The 16,356-nt window shown below is 40.2% G+C and overlaps 1 protein-coding gene across 4 annotated transcripts in view; it reads right to left on the bottom strand.

Moving 5' to 3' along the window:
- The window catches only part of dhtkd1 (dehydrogenase E1 and transketolase domain containing 1), a 70,594-nt gene that overhangs the window by 4,791 nt on the left and 49,447 nt on the right, over nt 1-16,356 (bottom strand). For 2 of the 4 annotated variants that reach the window (XM_043714149.1, XM_043714153.1), the window contains exons 14-18: nt 14,935-15,017; nt 11,792-11,961; nt 7,059-7,144; nt 5,968-6,115; nt 2,864-3,776 (exon numbers count right to left, since the gene is read on the bottom strand). In XM_043714149.1, the coding sequence (XP_043570084.1) occupies nt 6,014-6,115; nt 7,059-7,144; nt 11,792-11,961; nt 14,935-15,017 (441 nt within the window). In that variant the 3' untranslated portion in view covers nt 2,864-3,776; nt 5,968-6,013. Of the gene's footprint in view, nt 1-2,863; nt 3,777-5,967; nt 6,116-7,058; nt 7,145-11,791; nt 11,962-14,934; nt 15,018-16,356 lie in introns of those variants that run through there. The other 2 variants (XM_043714151.1, XM_043714152.1) reach the window with 2 other exon arrangements.

The raw sequence follows: 16,356 nt of genomic DNA, 5'->3' as shown, positions 1-16,356 counted from the left end.
AGAGCGCGGAATTCAAACCGAGAGGCGGTTGGAGGGAGAGACGATGGGAGGAAGGCAACGGATCAGTGTGTAAGGTGCATTCTGGATCGATGGTGAAACCGAAAAGCGTTCAGTTTTATAAATCATAATCGTCAGCTGTCACGATAAAAATCACACAACACCAGGTTACAGTCCGACAGGTGTATTTGGAAGCACGAGCTTTCAGAGCGCTGCCCTTTCATCAGGTGGTTGTGGAGGACACATTTGTAAGACACAGAATTTATAGCAAAAGTTTACAGTGTGATGTAACTGAAATTTATACATTGAAAAGTACCTTGATTGTTTAAGTCTCATCTGTCCAGAACTAGAGGGCATAGGTTTAGGGTGGGAGGGGAAAGATATAAAAGGGACCTAAGGGGTAACTTGGGATGAGCTGCCAGAGGAAGTGGTGGAGGCTGGTACAATTTCAACATTTAAAAGGCATCTGGATGGGTATATGAATAGGAAGGGTTTGGAGGGACATGGGCCAAGTGCTGGCAAATTGGACTAGATTTATTTGGGATATCTGGTCGACATGTACAAGTTGGACCGAAGGGTCTGTTTCCGTGCTGTACATCTCTTATTGTATGAGGAAGAATGCTCTTGAACATTTACTCAATAAGTCAGACCAGAAAGGTGTATATTCTAATCTACTTGTGATGTGGAGGTGTTAGACTGGGATGGACAAAGTTAAAAATCTCACAACACCAGGTTATGTTCCAACACGTTTATTTGGAATCACTAACTTTCAGACCGCTGCTCTGTCATCAGATACTTCTTTGCTGCACAGGCCCTCTAATCAACACTGTACACCAGATATATTGACAACATTTTCTTCCTCTGGACCCATGGTGAGGAATTACTGAAACAACTACAGGGGCACCTCGATTATCCGGGTGAGATGGCGGGCACTATTTCGTTCGGATAATCAATTATTCAGTTATTCAATTAAATGCCTTTCCTCTGGGGCTCGGAGTTTTTAAAAGTCTGCTCCCGTTCAGGAGACTAACAGCAGCACACAGTGTGCGAGACCCCGTCCCCCCAACACCACCTCCACCCACAGCACAAAGCGTGTGAGCCCCCGACACTGTCCGCTCCCCAACACCACGCCCACCTCCCAACACCGCCACCTGCCTGACCCCTGTGCATCCCTGTCCCCTCTCCGGGCAGCCAGACTGTACACCAACAATAAGACTGCTGCTGCTGCAGCTGCCTTTGTGGGGTAAGTCTCCAAATAGCACACATACACACAGCCACACACACAACTTGCTACTGCAGCTTTTTCCACAGGTTCCATCTTTACCCTGTACAGGACAATGTTGGAGAAATTATCCGGGCGGGGCGGTGGTGAGAGGTTAGGGTACACTCCTCTGTAGAACTCCAGGGAAAATGTGGGGAGAGAGAGAGGGCAGGAGTTCAGTCATTTGGAGACGATGCCTGTTTAATCACTGTAAACAAAAGACACGATCGCTGTTGGAAACACGTCTTTGATCTCCTTCAGATAATCCGATTTTCAGATAATTGGTATTTGGATAATCGAGGTTCCCCTGTACAGAGATACCAATGAGTTTCATCCCACCATCGGATTTATTATGGTCTCATTCTTGAATATATGCATCTCCATCAACGATCAGTACCTCACTCTACCGCAAACCCACTGATAACCTCACAATGTTGCACTTCTCCAGCTTCCACTCTAAACATGTTAAAACAGCCATCTCCTATGGACAAGCCCTATGCATACACATGATCTGCTCAGATGAGGAGGAACATGACGTGAAGATGCTCAAGGATGCCTTAATAAGAACGCAGTACAATGCTCAACTCGACAATCGCCAGTTCTGACATGCCACAGCCAAGAAACCATAATGACCTCCTTAGGAGACAGACATGGGTTTCAACCGATGGGGTACCTTTCTTTGCCTAGTACTTCTCAGGAGCCGAAATACTATGCCATGTTCTTTGCAGCCTGCAACACATTGAGGATGAGCACCTCGCCAAGACCTTCCTTATGCCTCCACTTCTTGCCTTTAAACAGGTACCAAACCTTAAACAGACCATTGTTTGCAGCAAACTGCCCAGCCTTCAAGACAACATAGACCACAACACCGTACAACCCTGTCATTGGTAACCAATACAACACGTGTCAGTGTCGACATTGATACCACCATTACACGTGGAGACACCACAGACCGTTTACGCGGCAGTTACTCGTGTGACTCACCCAACGTTGTCTATCTCATACTCTGCAGGTAAAGACGCCCTGAGGCATGATACATTGGCAAGACCAAGCGGACACTATGACAACGGGTGAATAGACACCGTGCAACAATCGCCAGACAGGGATATTCCGTCACAGTCGGGAAACATTTTAACGGTGAGAGGCATTCGGTCTCTGATCTTCGGGTGACTGTCCTCCAAGGCAGACTTCGGGATAGGCAGCAATGCAAAGTGGCTGAGCAGAAGCTGATAGCAGAAGCCCAATATACCAGCCACTACAGCGGACAGCTGAAACTAACAACCGGAAGCGGCAGGGAAATGCCACTATAAATGCCGGAGGAAACACCATAGATTCATTTCCAGCCTTGAGTGACTGTGAAGTTTGCACGTTATCCCTGTGTCTGTAGGTTTCCTTCCACAGTCCAAAGATGTGCAGGTGAGTTGGATTAGCCATGTTAAATTATCACATGTTACATAGGGATGTGCAGGCTATGTTATGTCCAAAGCAAATACTCTACCCCCTTTTCTTAGTCAGCAATTTGTTTCACAATGTCACATTTTATGTATCCAATGTCACGTTGTCCAATTTTCATTACAAAAGAAAAAGGCCAAGTACATAAGAACATTAATATCAGGAAATTTAATGTTTCAATTCAACATAAAGTATTTCCAGAACTTCAGTGTACATCATGCAGAGAAAGATTCCATTTATTCAAAACACCTGAAGAGCCACAGGAAAAGTAGTGGGGAGCAAAGTTGTTCTTAGATCTGGCATACCTGATTGACTGAATGGCCTCCATCTGTGATGTAACAATTTTAATGATTCCAGGATCAGTAAGACTTTTTAACTCCTACTGCAACCTATAATGCATATTTTCTCTGATGTTTCAATGATTATATTCCTGCTATGTGGAACCCCAGCAAACGTTTCCTCCTCTCCCTGCCAATAAAAACTACCATTTTGTTGTGAAAGTTTACACTTACCTCTAAGTGATTTGATTTGCTACACAATGCAGAGTCTGCCCATGTCCACCACAGAAAATAATCTTGACAGCACTAAGTAGTTGAAGGATTAAAAATTGTAGGTGGACAGGGAAGGAAGTTGTTGGAGGACGGACAGGAATTGCTCTTAAAATAAATCACTGCAGACACAATGATCCAAATTCTGTACTATTGCATTTACCTCCAAAATATATGAGCTTTTTGATTTTGGCTTAAAGCCTGTTCTCTAAGTTTTGACCTCCGAGTTTGGTAATTTAACCTGTTCTATTCAAAGCTGTTAGATGACCGGTTACATCAGGAATGCCGCACAAATGCAACAGTATATTGCTGCGGATCAAGTTAAGCAGTGATGCAAACAGACAAAGGGACAATAGTTCACATCAACAATAGCACTTCTTCAGACCGAATCAATTTGAATATTAGTAGTTTGTATTTTCTTGCAGCAGAAGAGTCATCCCTTTTGTTCACCTTCCTGAAGTCTTGCGCTGTGACTGGAGCATTTACATTCACTCCGTTTAAACAGGAAGTTGTCTGCACTGAGAAAAATGAGGAATGTATGTTACCAAGTATAGGTTGTAAGTTTGCTCGCTGAAGGTCTTTTTCAGACGTTTTGTCACCATGCAAGATATCATCAGTGAGCCACCGGTGAAGTGCTTTCTATTTATGTGTCATGGTCTCTTAATATGGGTGATGTCATCTCTGGTTCTTTTTCTCAGAATTGGTAAATGGGGTCCAAATCGATGTGTTTATTGATGAGTTTCAGTTTGAATGTCAGGCCTCTAGGGATTCCCGTGCATGTCTCTGTTTAGCCTGTCCTAGGATGGATGTGTTGTCCCAGTCAAAGTGGTGTCCTTTGTCTGTATGTAATGGTACTAGGGATAATTGGTCATGTCTTTTGGTGGCTAGCTGATGTTCATTTATCCTGGTGGCTAGTTTTTTGCCTGATCTGTCAGATGTAATGTTTGTTACAGTCCTTGCGTGGTATTTTGTAAATGACATTCGTTTTGCTGGTTGTTTGTATCGGGTCCTTTACATTCATCAGCCGCTATTTGTGTGTAGATAGGTTTGTGGGTTACCATGATGCCAAGGGGTCAGAGTTTTTAGATTAGATTACATTACAGTGTGGAAACAGGCCCTTCGGCCCAACAAGTCCACACCGACCCGTCGAAGCGCAACCCACCCATACCCCTACATTTACCCCTTACCTAACACTACGGGAAATTTAGCATGGCATATTCATCTGACCTGCACATCTTTGGACTGTGGGAGGAAACCGATGCAGACACGGGGAGAACGTGCAAACTCCACACAGTCACCTGAGGCGGGAATTGAACCCAGGTCTCTGGCGCTGTGAGGCAGCAGTGCTAACCACTGTGCCACCGTGCTGCCCACATGTTGTCTGGTAGTCATTTCAGCGATGTCTTTGATGTATGGTAATATGTTTAAACAAACATTACATTGGACAGACAGGCAGAAAACTAGCCAGCAGGATACACGAGCACCAACTAGCAACCAAAAGACATGACCCACTCTCACTAGTATCATTAGAAACGAAGAAGGACACCACTTCAACTTGGACAACACATGCATCCTAGGACAGGCTAAACAGAGACACACAGGAATTCCTAGAAGCCTGGCATTCAAATCTGAACTCGATCAATAAACACATCAATTTGGACCCCATTTACCATCCTCCTGAGAAAAAGAACCGGAATGATATCACACTTTACGAGACCATAACACACAAACAGAAAGCGGGATATAACACAGCACTTCACTGGAGGCTCACTGATGATATTACCTAGCATGGTGACAAAACTTCTGAAAATAAACCTTCCAGCTCAGCGAGCAAGCTTACAACCTGAACCTCAACCTGATCTATAAATCTTCTCAAAAACTGCATTACCAAGTCTAAATAACATGCATTCCCCGACTAAAAAATGACCAGTTCAACCAAATGCTACCACTCCACCTTAAAATTATGCCCATTAGTAGGCTACACATTAAAATTAGATTTAGAGAAATGCAAACTAATTGGTAAAAATGACTTCTACTCTGTTAACCTCACTTCCACACTGTTCAACTAAAAAATGTAACCAAAATCCATTGGGGAAGAAAGTAGATCAAATGGGATTACTTTTTTCTCACTGTTTCATAATTCTCTATGTCAGAAAACACACTTGTTGCATAAATTAACAGCCAAAAATAATGCAAATAATTGTGATTTACAGGCACAGTCAAGTGCTCTAAATAATGCTTACATGCTTTTATTTAGCCCTGAATGAACTGTAGACATACACCTCCCTTGTCATTATTCAATTATCTCTAACCAAATACAAGGATGACAGCAGAGTTGTAGGACTAGTAATCCAGATGCCTAGACTAAAGATGTGGATACTTAAATTCCTGCTGCAATAGCTGGGGAATTTAAATTGAGTTAATTAACAAAATCTTGAAGAAGATCTGCTGAGAAGCCATGAATTAATTTGCTTTTGGAACTCAAGAACATGTACACCAAACCATAGACATTTACTTACAAAACTCCAGTTCACATTGTATGCCCAACTCTTAACTAGCTCAGGATTTTAATTCTTATTTTGACTGAATTTAGTTGTAATAATTTCCATGATTTGAGAAAATCAAATTCTATTTTCCTTAATAAAAAATGTAACATTTCATTAAAAAAATTCAATTCAGAGGTATTCTCTCAATTTTAAGTTGTCAGACCTTTTCATAATCGAGCACCATAGAGCAGAAATACAAGGTTTTCTTTTCAGGAGAAGGTTCTGGTGAGAATGTCTTGATTTTGTTCTTGATGTAAAGTCCCAATTCCAACTGCAGGTACTGGAAGAGAGGGTCTGCTCACCAACTTTAACTAGGAAAATAATCATGAAAAAAGAATTAATTTTTGTTTTGAATGAATTAGGATGCATGAGTTTTGTAATACTAATAAATATTTACTGTGCAATGTTCTTGCTCAATAACAAGTGCATTCCCTCCTGTCATTTCCATTCAGTAAATGCCACAGGAACTGGAAAATCGCACAACAATGCCCAGGGTGGGCAGAGTTAATCAATCAGTTTGATAAGCAACAGCAAAGTATCCACATCTGGACAGTGAAAGGACAAAGACATGAAATGTGCTTGCAAATTACAGCTACGTTTAATCTGCAATCATTTCATAATCCATTTGCCACATGCAAAATAGATGTGCTTAGGCTTCAAATGCTGGTCAAATATGATTTGCACTATGCTATTGGTTATTGTAAATTGTACAGTGACATCTCAATGACACAGCTGTTAGGGTCCCTACCTCTGTGCCAGGAGGCCTGGAGCAATCCTGCCAGAGACATGTATTATACCATCTCTGAACAGGTTGATTTAAAAAAAACACTTTAGATGTGTATGTAAAGAAGAGCTAGCCAGCACTAGAGACACTTGTTTTAATGAGAGATATAAGCTCTGTGTCAAGCAATAAATAGTTTCCATAAAGTATTCCATTCTTGATGTATTCTTCATGAATAGGCTTGGAGGACCCCTAACAATTCTGACTATTCAAACCTGGTTAAGAAACTACTTAGCAGGCCCATTTTGACATAATCATGGAGTATGTAGCCAGTATTATAAAGAAATTTCGCATGTCCTGAATTTGTGAAAGTACAAGTTCTTGTTTCTTTGTAAGTAAGAGTGGGAACTGGATCCACATCCATGTGAGCCCAGTTTCAAAACTGCTGTTCCAACCCAAAACAAATAAAAATATCCCATTTGATTAAAACAAGTATTAACATTTGAGAATTACATAGATGTACGATAGCTTACCTTGCATGCTAACTGTTTGTCAAACCTGGGAGATACAAAAAACCATGGGCCCATGTTCTCTGGCTCTTCTTGACTCCATATAAAGTCTGGAAAATAATTTCCAAATTTAGTATTCATTACATGTGAAAGATTGTCCTCGGTAGCTTGGCTGTTGTGTTTGCCAACATGTTACAGTGTATTTAAAAGTTATACATTAAGTGATTTGAGATTCAAGTTTTTTCAAAGCATCGATATGTTGACCAAATATGGAACTTAGATTAGGAAGGTTTTTAAAACTGATACACTCAAGATGATCTCAGTGATGCCAGCAGTGGCTCAGCTAAACTGGGTCTCAATCTCTCTAATTAGAAGAGGAGAAGACAAAATATAAATTTTGCAAAAAGGAGACACAAATCTGAAACATTCATCAGCACTGGGATGTGAGAAACCAGACTTGGAAAAGAGACACTAATTTATACAACATGGGAAGAGGGTGCTGATTTATTATATTGTCATTGGTGTGGGGGGAAAAAAAAGTTGAGGCTAAAACATTGAATGTTTTCGAGGAGGAGTTGGGAATGTGCATGATGAGAGGTTGCATTTATGTAGCACACAAAATTGATGCTTCACAGGAGAATAAGTCAGAACCAAAACAAGGAGAAAGTGAGGTCTGCAGATGCTGGAGATCAAAGTTGAAACTTTATTGCTGGATGAGAGGTTGCATTTATGTAGCACACAAAATTGATGCTTCACAGGAGAATAAGTCAGAACCAAAACAAACCACAAAGAGTGAGTTGTCAGAAAGGACAATGTTAGAAACCCTGCTGACCTTTCATTATTTTATTCTTTTACCAATTCTGAATTATGAGCTGGAAATAACTGATGGACCTTGGGACTGCTTGGGATAAAAAGAACAGATCGGGTGAACTTTGTTTGTTTGAGAGTCATCTTAGACTTGAAACATCAGCTTGCTCTCTCTCTGTCTGGATGCTGTCTGACCTGCTGTGATCTCTTGCATTTGTTGTTTTCGTTGTATTAAACAGTTAGCAAAAGTTGGCAATACAATGAGGTCAGTATCGGGGAGTTGGTTCCTGTAAGCCTGGAGCAAGCACTATGTTCAAGGAGATGGCAGTTGTTGAATGGTAACTGAGACCTCAGGTAGAGTCAGTCAGTCTGTCAGCGTGGAACTAGAATTACAGGTTTTTTTGAGCTATGTTTCCGGAGAGACTGTTCTGAGTTACTGCTGAGAGAGCATGAAGATTTGAAAGCTCCTTGCCTAATCTGAGATACTAGTTTCCGAAAATTCAAAGAGAAGAAAACGGAGTTGTAAGAATTGCTGCCTTTGCTTGGGTGAACTAAGAAAGTGACCGTGATCAACATTTCAGGATAAACAGCCAAGAAGTGCACAATTATACTTGTGAACAATCCATCAGAAAGGACATTTAAGCAATCTGGCTAGTTTTGATATTTTCTTATGTTTATCCCTAAATTGTGCTTTTAATGATCTGTCTTTTGTGTGAATGGAGGCAGAAAATAAATATTTCATTAACCAGCTTGCCATGCTGTTGAACTTTCTCCCTGCTAATGTTAATTTGTATTTAATAAATTGTTTAGTTTATTGTTTGAGATGCAAAACCGATGTCTAGAAATGATTCACAAAGTCTGGGATTGGTCATTCAAAAGGTTAGGAACCATTGGAGTGGCTCTTTGGGGGTTTTATTTTACTGTGTTGTGAATATAGAAGAAGGAAGGCTGCTTTGGTCTCCATGTTGTAACAACAAGAGTACAGCCAAATTTTCACAACACGAGGGGGGGCAATGGCCTGGTTGTATTATCGGTAGACTATGAATCAAGAGACCCAGTAATGAATCCCACTGCTGTAGATGTTGGAATATGAATTCAATGAAAAGTGGAATTAAGAGTCTAATGACGACTATGAATCCATTGTAGATTGTTGGAAAAACCCATCTGGCTCACAAATGTCCTTTAGGAAGGGAAATCTCCCATCTTCACTTGATCTGATCTACATGTGACTCCAGATCCACAACAATGTCGTTGACTCTCACTGCCCTTTGGGCAATTAGAGATGGGCAATAAATGCTCAATTGGCCAGAGCCAGCCTTATCCCATAAATTCATATTTTTTAAAAACCACCATCAAAGCTTATTTATAATATGCCATTTGTGTCGAAAATTCTCCCAAGGGGCTTCACAGAAGCAAAACCAAAGAGTAACACAAAGCTGTAGAAGGGAGGGATTAGGAGGAGTGATGAAAACCTTGGACAAAGAGGTGGAGATTGTGGCCAAGAGATATAGGGAGGGTGTTCAAAGTGTCAGGTTTTGATGTCCTGAAGGCATTGCTGCCAATGGTGGGGCAAAGGGAACTGAGGCCATGCAAAAGTCTAGAGTCAGAAGTTCTTGGGGGATTATGTTGCTGGAGGAGGTTCCACAGTTAGAGGATGGGTGGCTCAGTGGTTAGCATTGCTGCCTCACAGTGCCAGGACCTGGGTTCAATTCCAGCCTCAGAGGACTGTGCGGAGATTGCACATTCTCCCCATGTCTGTGTAAGTCTCCTCCAGGTGCTCCGGTTTCCTCCCCCAATTCACAGATGTGCAGGTTAGGTGAATTGGCCATGCTGAATTGACCTATCAGGGATGCATAGGTAGGTGCATTGGCCAGGGATAAATGTCGAGTAATATGATAGGGAAATGGGTCTGGTTCTTTCAAGGGTCGGTGTGGACCTGTTGGGCCAAATGGCCTGTTTCCATACTCTAGGGATTCTATGAAATCCTATCAATGATGAAGCCATGGAGAGCTATGAGCATGTAGACAATTTTACATTTGTGTTTGTCAAAAGGAAACCAGTGTAGGTCAATGAAAACAGTGAGGATAAAGTAGGGAGGGACTTAGGTAGGACAAGTTAGGATGTGTGCTGCTGATTCGAAAGAACTCTGGTCTGTGGTGAGTTCAAAGTGGGAGGCTAGCCAGGGAAACCCCTAACTGCGAGATAACAAAAGCTTGACAGTTGAGCAATGCTGGTGATAAAAAGAAGACTATCTTAGTGATGGATAGAATACAGCTGGAAATTCAGCTCAGAGTCAAACAGGATGTGGAGACTGCAAAAACGATTTGTCTATCAAAAATCAAACATGCAGCACTGTCCAAAAATGTGCAGGTTATGTGAATTGGCCATGTTAAATTGCCCATTATGTCCAGGGATGTGCAGGCTAGTTGGATTAGCTTGGAAAATACAGGGATAAGGTGGAGTAGATCTGGGTGGGATGCTCTTCTCAGTCAGTGTGGACCAGTCAATAGACCAGATGGCCTGATGCCATGCTACAGGAATTTGACAATTTTATATTGAACACCCCCCCCCCCCCCTCCACCCCCAAAGAGCTCATTAAAGGCAACTGCACAAATGCTGTGGAATTATAATTTCTTCAAGAAACTTTGATGTTTAAAACAATAAATATTACTGATAGCCATAAAATTTTATTCATATGTTAGTAAAGTATAATAAATAGTGAGCAGTTATGTTCTGAGATGACAGGTGTCTCATCCATTGCTAAAGAACTCATCAACCAATTTCTGGGATGACATGTCCTTTGGACAAATTGTCAAGTCAATGAATGCTTGGTGTGTCAGAGCAGCATCGTTTATTTCTTTTGTGTCTTTAAAAAGTTTGAACTGCAAAGAGAATGGTTTTTAAACACAGAGATTTACCAGGAGGGCGGCAGAATTTCACAGCAAGGAATTTGACATTGATTATAAAGTTTGTTTTGCAGCTATGGGTTCCCATAGTGTGCAGATGATCAGGAGCCAGGGAGGTGATTCTCAGCTAACTGAGCAAGTTGGAACTCGAAACGAAACAGAAAGACAGAGAAGGTTGTGTTGTTCTCCCCAGTAAAAATTGCCTATTCTCTACAATAAAACAAAACTCAGTTTCAACTTAAATAAAACCAGCTTCCCTTTCCAGCAACAGTTGCTGTGCACTGAATTTTAAATTAATAAATCAGACATTTTCCAAGTGAATCAGTTACTCTGCACGTCTTACAAACCAGTGGAAACTCCCAGAAAAAGACACGTGAACACAAAGGGCTTGGCTAACAGAAGATTGATCAGGAGGCAAAGACCACTGAACTGACTTTCCTGACTCTTTTTCCTCCGCTAATAATCTATTTATTTATCTGTGTGTATTTGTGTCAGGGAGTGTTTACAAGGGCTGAGACAGGGTCACCGAAACTGAAATGTTAACTCTGATTTCAATGCACAGACCTCTGCTGCCAGACCTCCAGAGCTTTTCCAGCACCTTATGTATTTGTTTCTGATTACAGCATCTGCATTTCTTTTGGCTTTTATTCGGTATTTATAAGGGGATTAGAATTCTAGTTCGTAATGTTATGTACCAATTGTTTATATCTATTTATTTTAAATAATTAGACTATAATCATTCTTGTTTCCTACAGAAATTTAGTGTTCGCTTTCCATTAATCTAGATCTGACAGTTGGGTAAATTGGGGTACAGTGTTCCTTAAAAAAATCTTTATCAGGAATGGTGAGACTTGATTAACAGCATGTTTCCCCAGTGGTCTGTAACAGGTGTCAACATTTTACTTCTAAAAAATGCATTAAAAAAAATTACACTAACTAGGAAAGGGGGAGGAACTGACAGCTCACATGTGGACAATGTTTTGAGAGGGTATGTAGTTTGCGCTGTGTTCAAAGTTAATGTAATATTTGTTAATCAGCCCTGACCTTTTGCATTTTTGTATTTTTCCATTTGTTGCTGAAGTGCCTCCAAGGGGAAAGGACAAAGTTCTTCTACTCTGACGAGTGCCGAGTTCTGTCCCGCCTCTGCTAAAGATTCTCGGTGTTTAACCAGTGTATAATAGTGTTTTCCAGAACATAGCACAACTCGAGTTACCCTGAAATAAATAAGAATTCACAAAAAGTGGATTTTAAAAGACCAGCGTAAGGTGGCATAACCACATCATAAAAGTACCTGATATATTAAACAATGAGACCAAGAAACAGAATGCTTTCAAATACTAGAATTGGCAATCTTCATTTGTTCAGTTCAGAATTGTTTTAGATATTTAAACATGTATTTGAATAATTAAAGAAGTTCTGACATCTACCTGTAAAAGTGCAAAAAGGCTGACATTACCCCAAGACTATCACATTCTGTTCTTGCAAATCTTTTGGGAAGAATCATTCAGGTTTGCAAAGTAGAATTTTTGTCTAAACACACAATGTTTACACTTAAGTCGGTGAAGAATGCATTGCCATGGTTTCCAAGCATGCACAACTCAAGCTGCTAAATGCATTAGAGCTAACAACTGGCCTTTAGGTTTTAAAACACAGGGAAACAAAACTCAAAACACCATATTTGTATTTTTCCCCAACAAATGTTAACTTGTCTGACTAATTAATGCCAAAGGGTGTGGTGCTGGAAAAGCACAACCAGTCAGGCAGCATCCGAGGAACAGGAGAGTCGACATTCAAGGCATAAGCTCTTCATCAGGAAGGAGGATGAAGGGCTTATGCCCGAAACATCGATTCTCCTGCTCCTCAAGATGCTGCCTGACTGGTTGTGCTTTTTCACCACCACACTCTTTGATCTCCAGCATCTGCAGTCCTCACTTTCTCCTACCTGACTAATTAATGCATTCACTTGAATTACCACTTTGTTGCAAATGTGAAATGTAAAGGAAAAATGTGATTTTAAGCAAATTCATCTGGAAAGAAAAATCATTGATATTGTCCTCTCAACCTATTCAGAGGTGTTATTACACATCTCTGAAGGAGCTGGGACTTGAACCTAGCACTCCCAATGTTGGTACAATCACTACCTCACAAATCAGCTGTCCAGCCAACTGAGCTAACTGACTCCCTGACAGGAATTCAGGACCAAGGATATGAATCTGAATAAATAGTCCTATTTGACTGGCATTGGAATACTTCCTTTATGGTGTCACAACGTTAAAAAAATCTCTCTGGCCAATTTTATTACTCATAGTGTGAGATATGATTTGCATGTTTAGCACACAAAACAAATAATAAATCAAAAAGGGCCAATGCCCACATGCAGGATATTGAGCAAGGCCAGGGGAGAAGATAAGATCAATTAATTACTGATTGGGCAGTTTAAAATTCTCTTGGTATCGGAAGATTGGAGAGAGGTAAGGGTTTGTACAATGTTGAAGACATGAGAATAAAAAGTTAATGGAAAACAGTGATAATGAGACTTTAAAAGGTGATTTTAAAACCTAATGGACTGAAAACAGAAAAAAAAGATGCCTTACTACTTTGTAGGAATTCAGATGAATGCACTTCTTGAAAATGATACAAGTTACAGACACAAAGACTGTGCCTTAACATGTAGATGTAGACAAGGATACACGTTCATGCTTTGAGAGGGAAATGTGTGTCGTAAGTTATCATCATTTTGGATTTAGATTTTTCAAATAGAGGTAGATGTGCATTTTCATTTCTGCGTAGTTGGCCATTTTTTAAAAAACAAGGTTAGACGATTTTTTCGTGAACTGGAGACATAATTTTCCATAAGATATGCGATTGTCAACTGCCTCGCAGAATACTGGTCCTGTTAATAGGTGAAACGTTTATATTGCTGAGTTTGTGACTGATTTCTGTATTTAAAAAGTCAAAAGCCACTAGTTTAGCTTTTGACTTTAGTTCAGAAGAATCAAGAGTTCAGTTCAGAAGGGAGAACACTTTTCTATTTGTCTATTTGTAAAATCTCCAGACTGAGAATTTATAGAATGTCAAATTATCAGACTTTGGAGAAAATAGCTTTAGGCCATTGGAATTGAGAAATGCTCATTCCAACAGTCTTGGAAAGATGTTTAAAAAACCCATCTCAAAAGTCCAGGGATGAGAACTGGGAAGAGAATCAGTTAAGTAAGAAACTAAAGAATTGAAATAGGAATATTATTTTTCTGGAATTGGGTTTCTATAAAAATTAGTGTTGAGAAATGGATTGAAACTTTGTTTTGCTGTTAAGATATTGCTAAACTGTCTTATGTATTTTAATATACAAATAATTATATATACATGCCCCTCTGTTTTGCTGTATAAACACACAAACCTATTTATAGCTTTATTTTCTTTGTGTAACAAACTCTGTCCAGCTATTAACTTATAAAGAACAATTGCAGTCTTTTGTTTGTATATTTTTTCAAGAATTAATTCTTGGGACGTATGTGTTGCCATCTCAGCCAACATTTATTGCTCAGAGAGCAAGTGCTGTGGGTGTGGAGTCACATGTAGGCTACATCAGTTAGGACAGCAGATTTCCTCTCTTTGAAAGAAGGATATTGGTGAACCTGACTATGTATTTCCATTTGGTTAGCTCTTTATTGAATTCAAAATTTCATCATCTGCCACGAGTGGGATTCAAGCATTAACCTGGGTTTTGAATTACTAACTCCATGATGCTATTCGTTACTCTACCACGTCCCCTTATATTCAGTGACTAACCGTGACAGTAACCAACTATATTGACTTGCCCAGCATTACCATCAGCTGTGATGCGAATATTTGTATTCCAACATGTACATGATATCTTTTGGCTTTTCATTTCATCAAAGATGTTGTTTGAGTCCAGATGACTCTACGTCAATTGTGATGATCAGTCATGTAGACCTGAAATATTAGCTTGCTGTCTCTCCATGGATGCTGTCTGACCTGCCATGATATCCAGCACTTGTTGTTTTTATTACAGATTCCAGCATCTGCAGTAATCTGTCCCTATATAGTGGAATCAATTTGGACACAAATGCCTGTGTAGCTGTTTTAAAAAAAACCTTCACTGTGAAATGTCTTTGGGGAAAAAAAAGAGTTTCGAAACTATTTTGGAAAGAGATTTTAAAAATTACGTTTTTGGATCCACTGATGAATCCCCAATAACTGGTTTAAAAGTGGTTCCTGGTGCCATCTCATCCAAACTGGAGACAGCAGCCTTCGGAAAGAAAACACAAAGTTCAGAAATGTTAGATATCACAGAAATACTTCCATATTATATTCATAACAGGTCTGCTATAGGACAAGTCAAACCACATCAAATACCTATTTCAACTATATGATGTGATGAAATATAAAATATTTGCTGTTAAATATTCACATTGTATAGATATATTTGACACCAATAACAATGTACAGATAGTGTAACCCGTGAAATGCCCGGGTGTGTTTTCCTATGAACACAGTCCGCCAATATCTCAGCAACAAACTCAAACAGGCAGACAAACACGTCCAGAAACCCTAGCCACTCTCCCCTACATCAAAGGCATCTCGGAAATGACTGCCAGACTACTCAGACCTCTCGGCATCATGGTAGGCCACAAATCCACCAACAAAATAAAACAGCAGCTAATGAACTTGGAAGACCCTATACAGACAATGAGCAATACTAACGTCATTTACAAAATACCATGCAAGGACTGTAACAAACATTACATTGGACAAACAAGCAGAAAACTAGCCACCAGGATACATGAACACCAACTAGCCACAAAAAGACATAACCATCTCTCACTAGTATCCTCACATATGGATGAGGAAGGACACCACTTCGACTGGGACAACACATCCAACCTAGGACGAGCTAAACAAAGACGTGCCCGAGAATTCCTAGAAGCATGGCATTCCAACTGGAACTCTATCAACAAACACAGCGAGTTAGAACCCATCTACCACCCCCTGAGAAAAGGAACAGGAATTGACTTCACCACAGGAAATAACGTCACCACATGAAATGACATCACCAACCCAAAGAAACCCAAACATATAAGTAGCAGGAATGTTCAGCATTGTTTTGCACGAGGTCCACTGAAGGTAACGAAACGTCTGGAAATGAACCTTTCAGCTCAGCGAGCAAACCTACATCCAAAACCTCAACCTGAGCTACAAATCTTCTCAAAACTCGCTGTGTTTTCCTCCATATTTGTAATTGCTTATTTTCACAAAAAGCACCAAAATTACTTCAGGATAATTTTAGAAACACAGATTCACATTTTACAATATACAACAACTTTCATGACCATGTTTGTCTCCAAATGCTTTATAGCCAATTGTTGTACAGTGTAAATCATTAAGTCGTTAGCGGAGACTGTGTTGTAACTCAACCATAGAACTTACAATACACAAAAGATTCTGGATTATTGGTGCTGGAAGAGCACAGCAGTTCAGGCAGCATCCAAGGAGCTTCGAAATCGATGTTTCGGGCAAAAGCCCTTCATCAGGAATAAAGGCAGTGAGCCTGAAGCGTGGAGAGATAAGCTAGAGGAGGGTGGGGGTGG

Source organism: Chiloscyllium plagiosum, chromosome 23 (genome assembly GCF_004010195.1).
Source record: "Chiloscyllium plagiosum isolate BGI_BamShark_2017 chromosome 23, ASM401019v2, whole genome shotgun sequence".
Classification (NCBI taxonomy): Eukaryota; Metazoa; Chordata; class Chondrichthyes; order Orectolobiformes; family Hemiscylliidae; genus Chiloscyllium; species Chiloscyllium plagiosum.
This window is presented reverse-complemented; position numbering and strand designations above follow the sequence as displayed.